This window comes from Nannospalax galili, unplaced genomic scaffold, assembly GCF_000622305.1.
Source record: "Nannospalax galili isolate Female #2095 unplaced genomic scaffold, S.galili_v1.0 scaffold161, whole genome shotgun sequence".
Lineage (NCBI taxonomy): Eukaryota > Metazoa > Chordata > Mammalia > Rodentia > Spalacidae > Nannospalax > Nannospalax galili.
In genome coordinates, this window is record NW_008348586.1 from 1,833,912 (window position 1) to 1,851,565 (window position 17,654).

At 47.5% G+C, this 17,654-nt stretch overlaps 1 protein-coding gene across 3 annotated transcripts in view; it reads right to left on the reverse strand.

Annotated features, from left to right (window-relative positions):
* Positions 1–32: 32 nt before the first annotated feature.
* Fbxw4 (F-box and WD repeat domain containing 4) overlaps positions 33–17,654 on the reverse strand; it is a 98,050-nt gene continuing 80,428 nt past the window's right edge. The window contains exons 6-9 of one of the 3 annotated variants that reach the window (XM_008845601.3): positions 13,336–13,401; positions 1,661–1,801; positions 1,028–1,169; positions 180–874 (exon numbers count right to left, since the gene is read on the reverse strand). In XM_008845601.3, the coding sequence (XP_008843823.2) occupies positions 755–874; positions 1,028–1,169; positions 1,661–1,801; positions 13,336–13,401 (469 nt within the window). In that variant the 3' untranslated portion in view covers positions 180–754. Of the gene's footprint in view, positions 875–1,027; positions 1,170–1,660; positions 1,802–13,335; positions 13,402–17,654 lie in introns of all 3 variants that reach the window. The other 2 variants (XM_017801232.2, XM_029569606.1) reach the window with 2 other exon arrangements.

A 17,654-nucleotide genomic window follows, 5' to 3' on the forward strand; every position in this document is an offset into this window, starting at 1 on the left:
CCTTCTACAGTCCCCTATCCATACCGTAAAGGAGTGGATGGTCAACAGGAAGACTTTCTGAAGTAACACACTTTTAAGACAGAGCCACAGAGGCTAGTCTTGTTCTTTCCCCAGTATATACATACACTCCTGAGTTTAAATCTGATGTTCCATCTTCCTGAGGCCTCCTAGAACAATGTAGCCACTGAAGAACCACATTTGTGAATAATCAAACTTTATTTTTACAAAAATGAAAACCATAGCATGTCTCTACAGCTGACCTGAGATATGGCTAGCCTAAACACCAAACTGTCAGGTTTCCTTTGTCCTTTCTTGGTTTCAGAGCCCCAGAAATGAGTTCTTAGGCCCAAGTTCACAAGTGAGGTCTGACTGAAGAGGTGCCTGGTGCCAGCAGGGGTACTAGCAGTCACACCTCTCTTTCTGGTTGGGATGGTAGGAACACCTTACCCTACTCTGTAAGCTGCCATGATGCTACAAAGGGCTTGGGGGCAGGGTTGGTCTTTCCAGACAGGGCTTTTGCTCTGGCCATACAGGGTACACACCTGAGTTCAGCTACATTCTCCTAAGGCTTCAGGATCTGGGGCCTACATCTCTGGTCAGCCCCAATGTCCAGGAGTGAGTGCTTTAGGTACTTGGACACTGTGGCCACAGGTCTAGGACCACAGCAGGGGTAGGAAAAGGTGAAGTATCACCTGCCAGGCAAGAGAGGTCCCTGAGTAGATGACTTGCCCAGCCTGCAGGCAGTGGTATCCTATCATGGGTTTTGAAAGTCCAGGATGTGGAGGTTGTAAGACAGCGCAGCATAGAGATGCTTGGTGGTGAACCGCAGGCAATACACAGGACTGCTGAGTGGGGTTGATGTCAGTGGGAAGGCCTGGAAAAGGAGGGTACAGTAGTGATGAACACTTTCCAAATGGGAAATGGGATTCTCTGACTCAAGTACGTCCTTGGCCATATCACCCACACTTAGATGCAGCCCATAATGAGTCCTGACATCCCAGAGGCATGATCCAGGTGGGACACTTACATGCAGGCAAGCCCTCTGGCGCCGGTCCCACAGTCGCACAACCCCGTAGTAGGAAGAACCTGTGGCTAGCAGGTGGTTACCATCTGTCTGCAGGCAGTACAGGGTACTGTCATGAGGCTCCTCCCATGCCATGACACATTTCCTGTCCAGGAAGATAGAGTATTGCAGACAGGTTTGGTGCCCTCTACTTCCAGCCCAACTTCCCCAGGGATAGGGACAGGGTTAGGGAGTTATATTGGGCTAGGGATAAAAAGCCTGCCAACCAGATTCTTAACAACTAAACTAATTAAAGAAGGCCTCCTCTGTAAAGGACTCTTGCAACCCCTGGACCTCAGAGGCAACATGCCACTTGTGTTTTCCCCTGGCAGACTACTTGTCATAGGACTCATGGGAGACTACAGACCTCAACAAGGCCTGAGACAGAATGCCAAGGGAGTTTTCTGCTGGCTTAGAGGCTCTGAGAAATGGCTGCCTTTATCAGTCTCTAGGGACCAGGACTGCCCAAGGATAGAGAGTCAGAGCTTGATATGACCTTGCTGACATGCAATCTCTGTACCTTGCACTGACCCAGGACTAGAAAGGACCTGAATTGGCACAGGTCTCCCATGTGTCCTCCCCATTCAGCATACTCACCGGGCACTTGTGCGAAGGTCCCAGTAGCGAACATAGGTGTCATAACCACAAGACAGCAGTGTGGAGGGGGATTCATACATGACATCCAGCACCCCAGCTCCTGGGGGAAAGTCACAGCCGAGATGTGTGATCAGCTGCCCACTGGGGAGAAGGGCAGAAGGTGAAAGGCTGCCCACCATGGCCATACACATTCTTTCACCCTGCAGATGTCAACAGGCCTTGGGGATGTATAGCTCTCCATCAACTGGGAGGCTCCCTGAGGAAGAGGGCTGAAGGAGGAGCCACCTAGCCACTGGGTCTCCAAACAGCAATAGTGTCTACTCTTCTCTACATCCTAGCCCCCAGCTGAAGCCTCAATGGGGCAAATGTAACAGCCCTTCTATCATACCTGCATGCCAGCCTACTCCTCCTGGGGACAATGAATAGTCCTGCTGAAGGGGTCAGCCCCCCTCACATGCACACACTTGGTTACTTTATACTCCTTGATCCAATAGGTCATGCAGTTCTGAGCTGCCTGAGTCCAGTGCCTTAATTCCTGCCTGTAATCTGGGGCTCAAACCTTATTGGAAATAAAGACCACACAATGGGAGAAGGGGAGACCTAGGAGATGTTAGAATAAGTAAACACCTTTGTGTCCAGGGACGGAAATAGCTGAGAAAGCAGCTTAGCGTGCTGGTCTCTGGTGTTCTCGGCCTCTGGCCCCCAGCCCAGCCCAGTACTAGCACGCCTCTGTGATCACAGCCCCCAGCCTGCTGGGCTCCAGCCCGCTCCCCTACCCATACCCAACCCGGTGGCAGAGAACAGATTATGGAGAACAATTTCTTTGTGACTGTAATTCCCTCCCGTGACCGCGGCAGTGGGCAGACCCCTCACCCCATGCCAGACCCCTAGCAACCGTGTAGGGGGGCCTCCTGGTCCTAGCAACTGCCCCTCAACATCAAGTATACCCGCTAATCCTTGTGGCCAGGGGACTGGTGGATGTATTGAGCTTCTGTAGAATGCTGGGAGGGAGTTAAGGAGAAAAGGTGCCCTCTGGGTGCAGTGCCTCAGCTTCCTTTACCAATGATATACTAGGTCCTCCTCCATGGTATGGCAGAGGAACAACACCATGGACCCGCCACCAGGGATGCTCAGGTAAGAGGCCCAGACACAGAGTAGTGGGGACTTCAGGGCTCCAGGAGTAGAGCTTTGGCCTGAGCAGTGCTCAGCAAAGGGCTTGAAGCAGTCTGGGCTGCTAGCCATTTGTCTAAGTGCAGACTTGGGCTCCAGGCTCAGACTCTTAACCTCCCCAAAGAAGCCACTGTATTTCCTAAAGGCAATGAAGGAAGATGCTGGGGCTCCCCATTTTGCCTGCTTGGACTTTCACTGTGAGCTGCTAGGCCTCTATAGAGCTCTGCTGATGCAGGGTTAAACCCCAAGTTGGCACCTCTGTGCCCAGCTGCCTTCCCAGGGACATTCTTGACTTCCTCAGTGGCCTAATGCTGGCCTTGGGGGACAAGACACAGGCCTATCTGTTAGGGGCTTCTGAGGGAGCAGGTAGATGGTCTGTTCCCAAGGTCAGCATCCACTGCAGACCACTGGCCTTGCTCCCAGACAAGCCCTGCCTTTCCAGACCAGCCATCAGCCATGACAGCCATGGGAAGGAGGGAGGTGTCTCTGACTCACAGGTACACTTGCATTTGTGTATACCAGGTGGGGGCTGTTGTACTCCACAATTCTCCCTCCTAGATTTGGGAGTCCTGCCCACTCCATTAGTGAGGCTGTAAGGAATGATTGAGGAACTCTCCCCTTTAATCTATAGAAGTAATTTCATGTTTGTTTGAAATAGAAGATGAAAGACAGGGTGGAGGTGGAGCCCAGTGTGGCCCCACCTGCCCACCCTGTTCCTGAGGTTCTGGGGGAAGGAGAGCTAGTACTTGGCTGGCAGAGTCAGCAGTGAGAAGGGGCACATCAGACTGAGCTACCAATCCTAGGCCTTTTCCAATGTCCAAGCTGCCACTGATAAAGAACAGCACAAGGGACCCCTGTCCTCTGGAGAAAATCCAAGGGTCCAGTGAATGCCAGCCCCTCATTTGCCAGCCCTAGCCTGAGTTCTCTGGGTCTCTCAAGTGGCCACACACACTTTAAACGGCCAATAAAAAGATACAGTTTCTTTTGCCTCCGGGCTTAGGACTCTCAAAGCTCTGTTGTACAGCACTGCAAGGTTAAGTTCAGAGCGTAAACTGACACACCAGGCTCTGGGAAATGGCCTGTCTCTTCTAACAGTGGCCCAGCAGTGCCACAGGAGTCCTGCTGGGGCTTTGATTTGAGAAAACAAACAGAAATGGCACCGTGGGCTCTTCACAGCCCCCACCCCAGGCCCAATTTAACTAGAAAACTCTAGCTCAACTGCTCTGATGGAGGGAGAGACTGGTCCAACAATAGCCCCCAACTTTGGGGGAAGGAGGACAACACCGGCGGTCTCTCTCTCTCGGCCCCTCCTCCTGTGCTGCTTTTCTCACTGCAAGTGTGTTCTTGTAAAAACGATTAGATTGCAATTTGTAAAACATGGTGACCCCAAAATTCAGACATTTCACCCCTTTTCTCTGGAAAGAATGTTATGAATGCTGCTCAGCTTTTCACTGTGGGGGGCCAAGGGGGAGTAAACTGAGACTTGGCTGTCCCACAACTTGTGTGGGAACAGGGCAGAGCCTCTGGCCAAGACAGGAGCTGAGCCTGTCACTACAGAAGGCCAGACAAAAAAAGAGTCCCTTCCCTTACAACTCCTAAGGACAAAGCCTGGGCCTCCAGGAGCTTTCAGCCAGCTAGGGGCCTCCACATCCCAGCCTCCTGAGCCTGACTCCAGCAATTCTTTCTTGACCCAGGGAAAGATAAAGGCAGATAGGGCCGCCCGACAGTGTGAGCCTGATGAATGAAACAGGATAAAGAGCAGCACTGAAAACCTGTTTCCTTGGCCCAGCCTCTGCATCTTCTGGGAGCCCCTAGTACCTGGGCAGGAAAAAGCAAGCGGAGTGGGGCCACCTTCTCTGAAAGGTCTCTCAAAAGAGAATTAGGCCTTCAGGGCCCATCTTGCCTCACTGCCCAGGAGGAGAGAAATTGAAATAACTCATTATGAGGATGGCCTATGTGAGAGAGGCCTTGAGTGCCAGACTAGAGGCACAGAGGCACTCACCCCTGCCTCTCAAGGCTGGACCCTGAAGAATCTAGATGCCATGTTCAGTTTCATTCTTAGCCCAGTGTCTAGACCTCCCCTGGCCTGAGCACTCACCACAGGCCTCTTGTACTGGAGTGTTCCTGAGGTGCTGCTGGCTTGCTTCCACTCCTCTCCCAGCCCTGTCACACCTAAGGATGCTCGTAGCTACCACACCATTTTCCAGCCACTTTCAAACATTCTGATGCCAGATGATGCTCCCTAGGGTCCCTGCGTGTACACATTCCTGCTTCTCTTTGGGTGCCAGGGTACCTCATCTGGCGTTTGTTACCCTGAAATACAACAGTTTTGTGGGGAGAGGGTAGAAGTGTGACAAGTAATTCACTTTCTTACATCTCTTCTCCCCAAAGGACAAACAGCTTGACTCCAGTCCCAGGGGATCCAACACCCTCTTCTGGCCTCTGCAGGCACTGCATACATGTGATACATATATGCAGGCAAAACAAAATATTAAAAGAAACTACAAGGAGATGTGAGTTTAACTATGAAGGAGACATCCAGTGAGGGAAAGAAGTCAATCATGTATTCAACTAACAATATACAGAAAAGAAAGTTCTGTAAGGGACTAGGTACATTTTTTGCTGAGGGGAATGACTAAATTTTCAGTGAACAACAAGATGTCTTAACGTCACATATCAAGATAAAACAGAAACTGAATCCATGACCATTGGCCAAGCTGGAAAAGCAGCCTGGTATAATGTCATAACAGGAGTAGGGTGGCTGTGCAGGCTTCCTGGTGGCAGAGTAGCTACTGCTGTAGTAGCTCAGAAGGTTGAGTCCATGTGTGTGGCAGGCACTATACTGAGTTGACTCATGTGGTTCTTCTAACACGCCTCAGGTGTCTTGACAGATGAGCAAGCCAAGGCTCAGAAGCTGTACCTGATGAGCAGAAGTCAGGCCCAGAGAATCATGTCCACATACTCCAGAGGACATGCTCTTGGTGGTATCTTCCCCACCTTCACACACAACCATCACCAGTCATAGTCCCCTGATAGCTATCTAGTTGTATGGTTGACAGCAGACACCAGGGCCACCTTCAGGCCCCTAATGCATTACAGGCCTTTGCACCTGCAAGGTGCCTACAGACTGACCCTCATTAGGGTGAAAGAATCATGGGAATACATTCCAATCTTTTAAAAACTGTTTTTACATTTTATTTGGGGGGGGGGGTGTCACAGATGCCACAGCATGCTTATGGAAGTCAGAGGACAACTTGCAGAAATCAGTTCTCCTTTATGTGGGAAGGAATCAAATTCCAGTTGTCAAGCTTGGCGACAAGTGCTTTTACCCACTAAGACATCTTGCTGGCCCCAGATTCCAAATTTAACAGTGGAGAAATGGGGATGAGGAGATGATATCAGGAAGTTTACTTGTCCCCCACCCCATCAGGTATGAGGAGGAGGCACACATCTTCACATGCGTGTGTGCCTGTGAACACCTTCCAGCACCCACCAGTGCACACGTGTTCAGACACAATGGCTCAAAGGCCAGGCAGCCAGGCAGCCCACTTTGTACTGCTAACAAGGGGACGTAATTACAGGAAGGGGCAGCCGGGCAGATAAAAGGATACAAAATTTCAACATCTGTTGCCATAAAGGGATAAGGAGAAGTGAAACGCAAAGTATCAGTTTGGTGTCAGCAGGCAGAGAGCCAATTTCAAAGAGTTCAGGGGGACAGGGGACAAGAAAGCAAAAGGGGGAGAAAGAAAAAGAAATTACAGGGTTCCTTAAAGAGGTTAAGAAAAAAGAGAATAAAAAAGCTGTCGGTAATACTTTCAAAGCAGAAGGCAGGTATTTTAAAGAGGGGCAGTTCCAGTAATCACCCTAACTGAAGGCCAGGGCCCTGCATGGGGTGAGGGATGGAAGGCCAGGGCAGACAAAGCCACACCTGGGTGGGATGGGCATGCGTGATGTTCTTAGCACACCAGCTCGTACTCAGACTACCATTTCTATCTCTAGCCATGTGTCCTTTGTCATTCTGCTGCCACCAGATGCCCTATATTCATATCCTGTGCTCAGTGGAAGGAGAGGAAGCTGCATTCCCAGCAGAGTGGGGGCTGAATCAGAGCACACCTGGGGCTGATCAGGTGGTCCTTACAAGTGCACTAACCCAGTACTCAGTGAAGAGGCCACTAACTCCAGCCAAGGGGTCAGATTGGGAGAGCTTCATGAGAGGATACTACCAGTACTGACAAAGGAGGATTCCTTAGGCAAAGACTGGTTCCAGGCATGGGATTGTCCTGAACAAAAGCTGAATGGGTAGGAAGCCTATTCTGGCTCTGTTCTCACTGAGAAAAGAGATTCAGTACCTTGAAGATGGAAATAGAAATGAAAGCATGAAAGGGAGCAGAAATGACCCTGGCCTTAGAGGACAGAGAAATAAGGGGATATGTGTAGGGACACATGGACACACATTTGCAAGATGGCAATACCAGCCAAAGGCTCAATGCCCTAGAACAGCCAAGTCACCAAAGGCCCCCTGTCCCCTTTCCTACTTCACAGTCCCCAGGATGTATTAGAGCTAATGACTGGATCCACTGTGACACCTTCAGGTCTGGAGTCGCAGGCTTCTCCATCCTGAAACTTACCTATCCACAGCCCCAGGGATCCAGCAGTGTCCTGCTCTTAGGGCACTAATGCCAGATCCAGCTCAAATGCCCCTTGGTAGAAAATGCAATCCCTATAGCAAGAGCAAGGCCACAGAGGTGGAGGGTAATATCAGGCCACTCAGACCTACCAAGCTTGAGAGGTCTGTATAACACCTGGCACCCCTGGAGACTAGCCAAGTGCCTGTTGAAATACAGAGGACACAAAGTGGGCCTTGATTCCTCCAAGCCCCAAGCTCAGGAATAGGATGGTTTTGGCATAGTTCCTGGGGACCTAACAAGACTAAGTTACCAGGGTCTATTAAAATGGAGGTGCTGGAGTTCTTGGCACTTGAAAGTAGAGTGCTAAGCCTGAAGATCATCAGCTGTCAGAATGGCACCTGCAGTCTAGGAAAAGGACCCTTATTGGAAATCCCCTATCCTTGGGCCTAGCCTACAGTGCCCATTTCCAGTAGAGAGAAAGGGAGAGGGAACAGGCAAGCTCCAGCCAGTACCTTCCCCACCCTACTCCCTGGCCCAGCCCCTGGGTACCCAGAAAGGACTCTCCAGGTATTCTGAAAATAGTATAGGCTGACTGGGATTGGTACCTGAGAGATAAACAGCAGTGGCATCAAAGATGGCAGAGCTAGTGCCCAGTGGAATGCCTGCACCTCTAGAGTGTCCTAGGCCCTACCATTACCTGAGGGCAGCCCAGATGCTCAGAATACCCACCCCCAAGTCACAGAACACATAAAAGAGAAAATCCAGGCACTGCTCAGGTTTCAGCAATGACAGGTTAAAAGCAAAGAATCCAGCCAGTGCCTCACACCGCCCAGCCTGGGTCCTGCCGGCGATACCCCTCCACCTTGCAATGATTGCCTGTCAGTCAGGCTTTGGTGTTATTGAAAGATCAAACTTGGTCCTGCCTGTTCATTACCTTAATCCTGTTTTCTACATGGCTTTATTATCTGGCTTCTCTGGGAAAGACAGCTCCCGAGTTGTCCTAGCCATCCATTTCCTCCCACTAGGGCATCTCCTCACACCCTTCCCTGCTCAGTCCTCCAAGCAGTGCACAAGCCTGGAGATAGAAGAGATCTTTGCACACGGCCTGGCTCCTCCCGGGACTGATTAGGGGAGTCTGGGGCTAAAGAAGAAGCAATGCCATATGATGCCCAGGGTGGTCCCCATCACATGCAGAGCCCAAGGACTGGCCAGAGAATACAATGGCTATACCTCATCTGGCTCCTGTGCCTATTCTTATTTAGGTTCATTTTGAGTTAAGTTCCAGAGTTTGGAGCTGATGAGGTCTAGGGATTTCATGAGAATGATATTCAAGGAGTCAGTGCTTTTTTTCCCCCCCTTATTTTATTTATTTTATGTGAATGAGTGTATTGCCTGCATGTACATGAGGGCACCCATATCATGCAATGCCTTGGAGGTCAGAAGAGGGCATCAGATTCACCTGGAACTGGAGTTAACGATGTTTCATAGCCGCCATGTAGGTGCTGGGAATCGAACCCAGGTCCTCTGCAAGAGCAGTCAGTGCTTTTAACTGCTGAGCCATTTCTTCAGCCCCAAAAATCAGTGCTTTAGAAATCCTAAAGTCCCCTCCAAAGTAACCACAGGCAGTTCAAACATCAACCACCTTTCAGATGATGCTGGGCCATGGTGGGTCCAGCTAGCGTATGGTGTTAAGCATGAGCCTCAGCTGTATGATTACTGAAACTGCCAGCAGAAATGCTCATCTATGGACCACAGCCCCGCTGGAAAGAGTCTTTTCTGTGCCATGAGGTCAGCAGCTTCCTCTCTCTCACTGCAGATTGAGAGGTGAGGCCTCCACAAGCTCTTTGGTACTACCATGGGAAATACCTTTGGTAGAAGGCAAAGGGCACAACCTACATTAGCTCAATGTCCTCCAAGGTGTGTGGGGGGGGGCATTTTTCATAGTAATTTATTCATACTACTGCTGGTAGGCAGGAATAATGAATTCCCATTTTTCAGTCCCCACTGTAGAAACCAAAGCCCAGAAAAGCCCCAGGTGAAAGGGCTAGTAAGTGAGAAAGTAATTCCAGGAGCCAGCTCTTAAGGCCATGCAACCAGTGCTCCCTCAGGAGTTCCTATTGCTTTTCAAACATGTCCCTGGTGTGCTGCTTCCCCACTAGGGAAGACTCCTGCCTGCCTCAGCCTCATTCACAGTGGAGAAGGGCTGGTGGCAGTTCCACAGAATAAACTCCTAAGAACAAAATTTCATAGCCTGTAAGATGCCAACAACTCCAAAGCATGAGACCACAGGAGCCCTGGAAGTTTTAACTAGGCTGGTAATGGGTGATGTGACTACTGACTGCATTAACAAAAGTAGGATCTAAAGAGAGGGAGGTGACAGCACCCATCCCACATTAAACCACACCTAGACTGTTCAGTGCTAGGGGTAAAATCAGATAAATTGGAAACTTTAAGATAGGAATAGTCCTGAAGCCAGTGTGAGGCCAATGTTGTTGGGTACTTGTGTTCTTTCTTATTACTTCAATACTGATTCTGCAGTACCTGCCCTTCTCTGTGCCACAATCAATGTGTCTTGGGGAAGCTGGTTCTTCTCTCAGGCCAGGGAAGTAAAGGTTGATGGGTCATCCTTGCTCCTTGCCATAGTTTGGCTGAGGGTGAGCCCTCAGACATAGTTCTGGCTATTAGATGTGAGGAGAAATCTGCTCAGGGTTCCTGGAAAAGGCTTTTCATTTTAAATTTGGGCCCCAGGTTGAGACAGGTCTTCCTTCTTTCTTCCCTTTAAGGTTGCCTTATGAGTTGGTGGCACTTTTCTAAACAAGCCTGAATGCAGGGAAAAAGCCATCATGACTAGGATAGCAAAGTTGAAAGCTGAGGAGGCCTTCGTTGTCTGGAGCTACTGAGCCCTTCAACCTTGCCACCCATCTGGGCTCCTTATCACCTAAGATCAGAATTCCATTCTTATTTGAGCCATTTTGAATTAAGTCCTCATTACTTATAGTCAAAAGCTATGGTTACCTGATGTACTGTGTTTATGAAGAACAAATAAAGAACTAGAACTTTGGGCCTAGAAAAAAGAAGACCCTAAAAGAGAATACCCAAAGTTTCCAGATACCTGGAGGCCTGGCCTACAGAAAAGAGGTTCAGCTTACTTCTTGCCCAGGCCTACAGCTCCAGGAAGCAAATTGACCTCTACAAAAAGTAGGTATTCATTCCAACCCTCAAAGCCACTCAGAGATGCAGCAGTAGTTTGGGGAGATACTGAGTGATCTTAGATTAGAACCATCATAAAGATTGTAGGAAAAAAGTATGTTCAATTGAAGCACCTTGTGTTACAAAGAAATCTTCTCAAAAGACTGGCTCTAGAATAGACTTTTCAGAAAAAAGACATAGTTGTTTTTCTCTTCCTTAGGGAAAAGGAGAAAAAGAACTAGAGCAACTGAGGGAGGAGGCAGGCAAGAAATGCGCCTCACTGTTGCTGTGAATTGTGGTGTTTAAAGCTCAGGACTAGCTGAAGAGTTCTCAGACCTCACACCAAAGGCATGACTGGTTAAGAGGAAAAGTCAGTAATTTAGACAGGATCAAAATTTAAACCTTTTCTGCAGAAGGCACTATTAAGTTAAAAGGACAAAAAGACAATCTCCAGATTTGAAGAAAATATCTGCAAATCATATATTTGACAAAGGACTAATATCTAGAATATACAAAGCTCAAAACATCAGTAGAAAAAAAAACAGAACAGTACAATCTTATGGGTCACAGACATGAGCAGACATTTTGCTAAGCAGGATATATAGATGCCAAATAAGCATGTGAAAATATGTTCAACATCATTTGCAATTATTAGGGAAAATGAAGTTAAAACTACATTACATCTATTAGAACAAGCAAAATAAAATAATAACAATACCAAAACCTGGGCAAGATGTAAAAACTAGATGTCTCATACTTTGCTGGTGGGAATGTAAAAAAAAGTAAAGATGTGCTGAAAAAATAATTTGGCAAGTAAAAAAAGCTAAACACACTATTAAACAACATAAGCAACTGTCCTGGGCATTTACCCCAGAGAAATGAAAATGCATGCCCACATAAAAACCTATGTTGTTGGGGCTAGAGAGATGGCTCAGTGGTTAAGAACACTGGTTGTTCTTGCAGAAGACCCAGGTTTGAATCCCAGCACCCATATGCAGCTAACAACTGTCTGTAACTCCAGTTCCAGAGGATCTGACAGCCTCTCTGACCTCTGACGGCATTGCACAACACAGGTGCACTTACCTACATGCAGGCAATACATAAAATAAAAATAAATAAATAAATAAAAATGAAAACAAAAAAGCAAAAGAAAACCCTATGTTGTTCAGGGCTGGAGAGATGGCTCAGTGGTTAAGAACACTGGCTGTTCCTACCAAAGACCTGGGTTCGAATCCCAGCACCCACATGGCAGCTAACAACTGTCTATAACTCCAGTTCCAGGGGATCTGACAGCCTCTTCTGTCCTCCGTGGACACTGCACGACACAGGTGCACTTACCTACATGCAGGCAATACACACATACACATAAAAAAATACTAAAATATTAAAAAAAAACACCTATGTTCATAATGGCTTTATTTACAGTAGCAAAAAATTGAGAACAGGGGTTGGAAAGATGGCTCAGTAGTTAAGAGCACTGGCTGCTCTTCCAGAAGACCCGGGTTCAATTCCCAGAACCCACTCCAGTTCCAGGGGATCCAACACCCTCTTCTGGCTTCCACAGGCTTTGCATGCCACAGGTGCACTTCCAAACATGCAGGCAAAACACTCATACACATAAAAAAAAAAAACTTTTTTAATGCTAAAAAAAAGTTGAGAACAACCTATTTTTCCTTTAATGGGTGAATGCTCTTTCAATGGGGAAAAAATGGTGGTACATCTATACCAAGGAATACTACTCAGTAATAAAAAGGAATGAACTACTGATATGTGCAACATGTTTATAGGTCTCAAAGCAATATGCTGAACTGGCAAAAAAAAAAAAAACAAACAAACAAAAAACCCTAATCTTAAAAAGTGACATACTACAATTCTATTTATAGTGCATCTTCAAAACAAAATTGGAGACAGAGAACACGTAAATGGTTATGAGTAATCATAGATGAGAGCAGGTATGACTGAAGGGGTATATGAAGACTCTACTAATGGCATGAGTAGTTCTATATCTTGACTGTGGTAGTAGGTGCATGAGTCTACATGTGATAAAATCACACAGAATCACACATACAAGTGTATCTGAACAAAGGCCTATGGAATTTCCTGGTTTTAACATTATACTACATTTTGTAAAATGTTATAAATGTATTCCTCCATTTTATTTTGTATCTATGAATTACAGATTCCTATGAATACATAATTATTTCAAAATATTAAGTTAAAAAGAAAAACAGAATGGTGGATAATCAGATAGGAATGTGTTAAGCTTGCCACCTGGAGAACTGTGAACAAAACCTGATTGCATTTTAATTGTTCTACAAAATTATTTTTATAGACTCTGTAGGCCACCTTTGAAATTTCTTATTGTATAAAAATCGCCTCTGAGTATAGATAATATGGCCAGGCATTCCTCAGAACAGGTATATTATATCCAAATAGTTATCATCATCAATTGTACATGAAATTATTCACCTGCTATAAGTTATTTAAACAGTCTTCTCAAGCTAACCGCAACTCCCCATGAAAGGCACAGCAGCTGTCAGTGGCTTGCAGGACAGGGTTTCTCCCCAGCCTCCTCCTGCACCACTGGGCCAACCAAGGCAGGGTCTGGTTAGTTAGCTCTTCTTTTGTCTCCTGGCTGCCCTAGCCTTACCTCCACTGAAGGGCATGGTGGGTGTAGGAATCTCTTACCTGTTGAGATCCCAGATTCTCAGGGGTGAGAAGTGCCCACAACAAGCCGTCCCTGTCACAAAAGAGCTGCCAAACAAAAGGAGAGTAGAGTTAGGGCTGGCTTGTCAGAACTTGAGGCAGAAATGCAGGGCTCTTTCCCCAGGGATCATGGGGTTAAGTCGGAAAAAGAGAACAGCTAGAGAAAATAAGGAAGCAGTTGAGAAGTTGTGAAAAGACAACTTGGTACATGAAGAGGGGGTGCGTCTTCTAAGGCTGTCTGACCAAAAAGGCCCCACAGATACAACCACAGATGAGCTTGCTGTTTGGATGGGGACATGTGATCTCTACCCACTATAAAAAATAAACCTCTGGATAGGTGGTTCTGAGCCCACAGGGGTGAGCCTCCTGGGCTGCAGTTGTATGAGCCCTGAGAGCACAATGCCATAAGGGAGTATATGCCACTGGGGCTGGCAAGTGATGCCCCAGTCAGCTGAGGCCATTCCAGAAGAGTTTAAGAGTTAGGGGAATCTGGAAAAGTAGTACAAAATACAGGGCAGGCTGGGGCTGGAGAGATGGTTCAGTGGTTAAGAGCACTAACTGCTCTTGCAGAGGACTCAGGTTCTATTCCCAGCATCCACATGGTGGCTAACAACTGTCCATAACTCCAGTTCCAGGGGATCCAACACCCTCTTCTGACATCTGTAGGCATTGCGTGCTATGGGTACACTTAGCAACATACAGGCAATACACTTATACACATAAGATAAAAATAATACTTTTTTTAAAATAAAGGGCAGGTATAAATGTACAAACAGAACAGGACAAATAGGAAAGGTGAGTAAATCCCTACATGAGTGTGCAAGGGGTAGGGGCAAATAGCCAGGGCTGCTGGGGAACAGGATGGGAACCAGGAAACCTCTGCAAGGGCACTGCAAAACACTGCCAAGAGGTAGGTAAGGAACACACTGATTGTATTTTCCAGAGTCTCCCAGGACACTAAGCATAGGAATCTGCATGGCTTCTTTCATGTGGAGTTATAAGCACTATGGGAAGGATGGAGTATTGAGCCTAAGACTAGAACTTGAATCTGGCAGGGGTGGGAGGTGAAGCCTTTAGAAAGCATAATGGCGGCAGTTATGGTGGTGCATGCCCTTAGTCCTAGCACTCAGGAGGCAGAGGCAGGTGGATCTCTGTGAATTCAAGGCTAGCTTGGTCTACATAGCTAGTTCCAGGCCAGCTGGGGCTACAGGGAGACCCTATCTCAAAAACACCAGCAACAAAAAAAGAGAAAACATGAAAACATAATGGGAATCAGAAAAGTTGAAAGCAGAGTGTCATCCAAGAGCACTGGGGCAGGGATGGGCCAGGTCCCCAGATGCACTGCAATGGGGAAGGGAGACTAGACACACTAATGACATGTTAGCCATGAAGGCAGCAGTCCATCAGCCCATCCTGCCCAGCACACATGCTTTCCACACCCAGTATGTCAGTGGGAGGTGGAGTTTCACAGGAATGGTTCTGAAGATGCCAGTGGCTAGTGGGGGAATGGATAAGGAGCTAGCTACCAGTTGCTGATGAGGGAGATGTCCGGGCAGGTACTGGCCAAATGACTGTTTACCATCAAAACTGCAGGACTTGTGTCCATGTGTCACCTCCAAACTTATAACAAGGCTGTATGTGACACCCTGGGGCTCTCATGCCTCAAGCCAAGACTTCCTTTAGAAACATGCCTCAGCATCCCAACTTACTCCGGATCCACAGGACTGTCAAGAGTTAGCCACTAAAAAAATGGCAGGACCAGAACACCAAGTGACTCAGCCTGGGCAGCAGCCACTGGACACTGAGGAACCAACTACAAAGTCAGGAGGTATTGCCCTCACCTTTCTCCTCCCAACATTTTTCTCTTTATGGTAATCCATTAATAACTGGTAAAGCCAATTACCTTGGGTTGGAAACATAATAGCTACTTGGAAATCATTGGAGCAGGCAATTTTGAGGACTTTTGAGGAATGGGGACCAGTGCAGACACAAACATCTCTTAAGGAGGCCTGTGGCAGGCCTCTTGGCCACAGGCCTAAATTAGCCTCAAGGTAAGTCAATGAAGAGAGATGGGGGAGGAACCTAGAAGTTAATCCCTGCCATTCCTTCAGCCCTGACCTCCCAGCAGGCAGGGTGGGAGTGGAGGTGAAGGGGAGGAGTACAAATCCTGCCCAGAAACTCCTGCCCTCTTTTGCTCCACCCACCCACCCCTGGCCCTGACCATCTGCCACTTAAGCACCCTTCACCTTAATTGCCTGAACAAGACACCCATAAATGGTTCTTTCCAAAAGCTGCCCTTTCCCCTCTGCCTAGCCACAGTGAAACAGAGAGACAGAGAGGGAGGAAAGTAGAGCGTTTTTCTGGCACCTAAGAGTTTAATAAGGAAGAAACCAGTGAGCAACAGATAAGCAGACAGCTTGCTCAGCTGGGGGACACATGCAAACCAGGGGATTGCCCAGGATGTCAGGGAGTCAGGCTGGCTACAGACACAGTTCTGCACCCCTTGAACTAACTCCTCCCAAAGCTTGCGGCTATGCTTGCTCCCCTTCCCAGTTCCTATGGTCATTAGGAAAAATGTGGCAAAAGCCAAAGACTAGTCACATTTGAAGGTAGATGCTAAAAAGGGATGAAACTGACAGGTCCCAAGATGTGCAACAGACATGTAGAACATAAGAAGAGAGAAATCCACTGTCCACCATATCCAAATGATGCTTCACATCCCGTGAGTCCACAAGATAAAAATGGCTATTCCATTTTTATGGCAGGAGAAAAACAAAAGCCCAGATCTGGCAATGTGTAGAAATGCTGGAGCTACACACAGGGCTGCTGCCAACACTCAGCACCTTCCCCAACACTGTCTAGACGGAATGCTTCGAAGGCAGTGGGGTGGGGTTTGTGCTCAGCTCTCTAAGCTCCACAGCCCTTGCTCCCAGAGGTAAAGCCTGTCATGATCTTCTACCTGCTTGGCCTGATGTCTGTACTGGCTCCTTTCCATATCCCTCACTGTGCTGGGTCCCATGCTAAGCCTGTCAAAGGTGCCCATCAATAAAATGAAATATGCATTCCTTCCATGGCTCCTCCTGAGGGACTGCCTGCATGTACTCCAGTGCCCAATGCAGTGCCTGGCCCAGTGAGCACTCAATACAGATCTGTAAAACTGATCAGAAAGGGGCTTCCAGAGTTCAGAGCAAACAGGGCTGGGGAAGTCGATCATGTGGACAGTAAAGGTCCTCTGCCTCTTAAAGGGTTTCTCCCCAAGTCACCAAAGATTCAAACCTGAACAACATGTAATATTCAACCATGGGTGGAGGAGTAAGAAATGCCTCATAAGCATCACAACTGAAGTACTAACTGCACCTAAAACTTAATGGCACCATACATGCACATACACACAAGTATTCTCCTTCCCTCTTTTCCCTCCCTCTGTCCCTTTCTCTTCAGCTAGAGTCTAAAAATCATTCTGACTTCATAAGCTATAATTTTTTTAAACCAGAAAGCACTTGTCAAAAGCTAGCCTTAGGGGGCTGGAGAGATGGCTCAGCAGTTAAGAGCACTGGCTGCTCTTGCAGTAGACTCCAGTTTCGTTCCCAGTACCCACATGGCAGCTAACATCTGTCCTTAACATTTCCTAGAGATCCAAATTCCTCTTCTGGTCTCTGTGGGCACTGCATACATGTGGTGCACTTGCATACATGGCAGGCTAAACACTCATACACATAAAAAAATCAATAAGGGCTGGAGAGATGGCTCAGCGGTTAAGAACATTGGTTATTCTTGCAGAAGACCTGGGTTCGAATCCCAGCACCCACATGGCAGCTAACAACTGTCCGTAACTCCAGTCCCAGAGGATCCGACAGCCTCTGACCTTCGCGGGCATTGCTTGACACGGGTGTACTTACATGCAGGCAATACACACATACACATAAAATAAAAATAAATTTTTAAAAATCAATAAATAAGCTAGCCTTACAATTTCTCATCCTGTCTCAGACCTTGCCCAGACCCTTAACTTACTTTTTTATTGTCACTGACCCCAGCTCTCAGGCAAGTCTGATGTCACAGAGGCCATTAGGTCCATAGTAGAGACAGAAGCAATCCAATCAGGAAAGACACTAGGAAAGTTGGGAGTTTTGTAGCAGGTAAGAAATAGAAGGTAAGAAGATTCAGAAAAGTAAAGGGTGAGAGGGGACATTAAAACTAGTTAGGTATGTGGAGTGGAGAGATGGCTTAGAGATTAAGAGCACTTGTTGCTCTTTCAGAGGGCCCAGGTTCAGTTCCCAGCACCCATATGGCAGCTTACA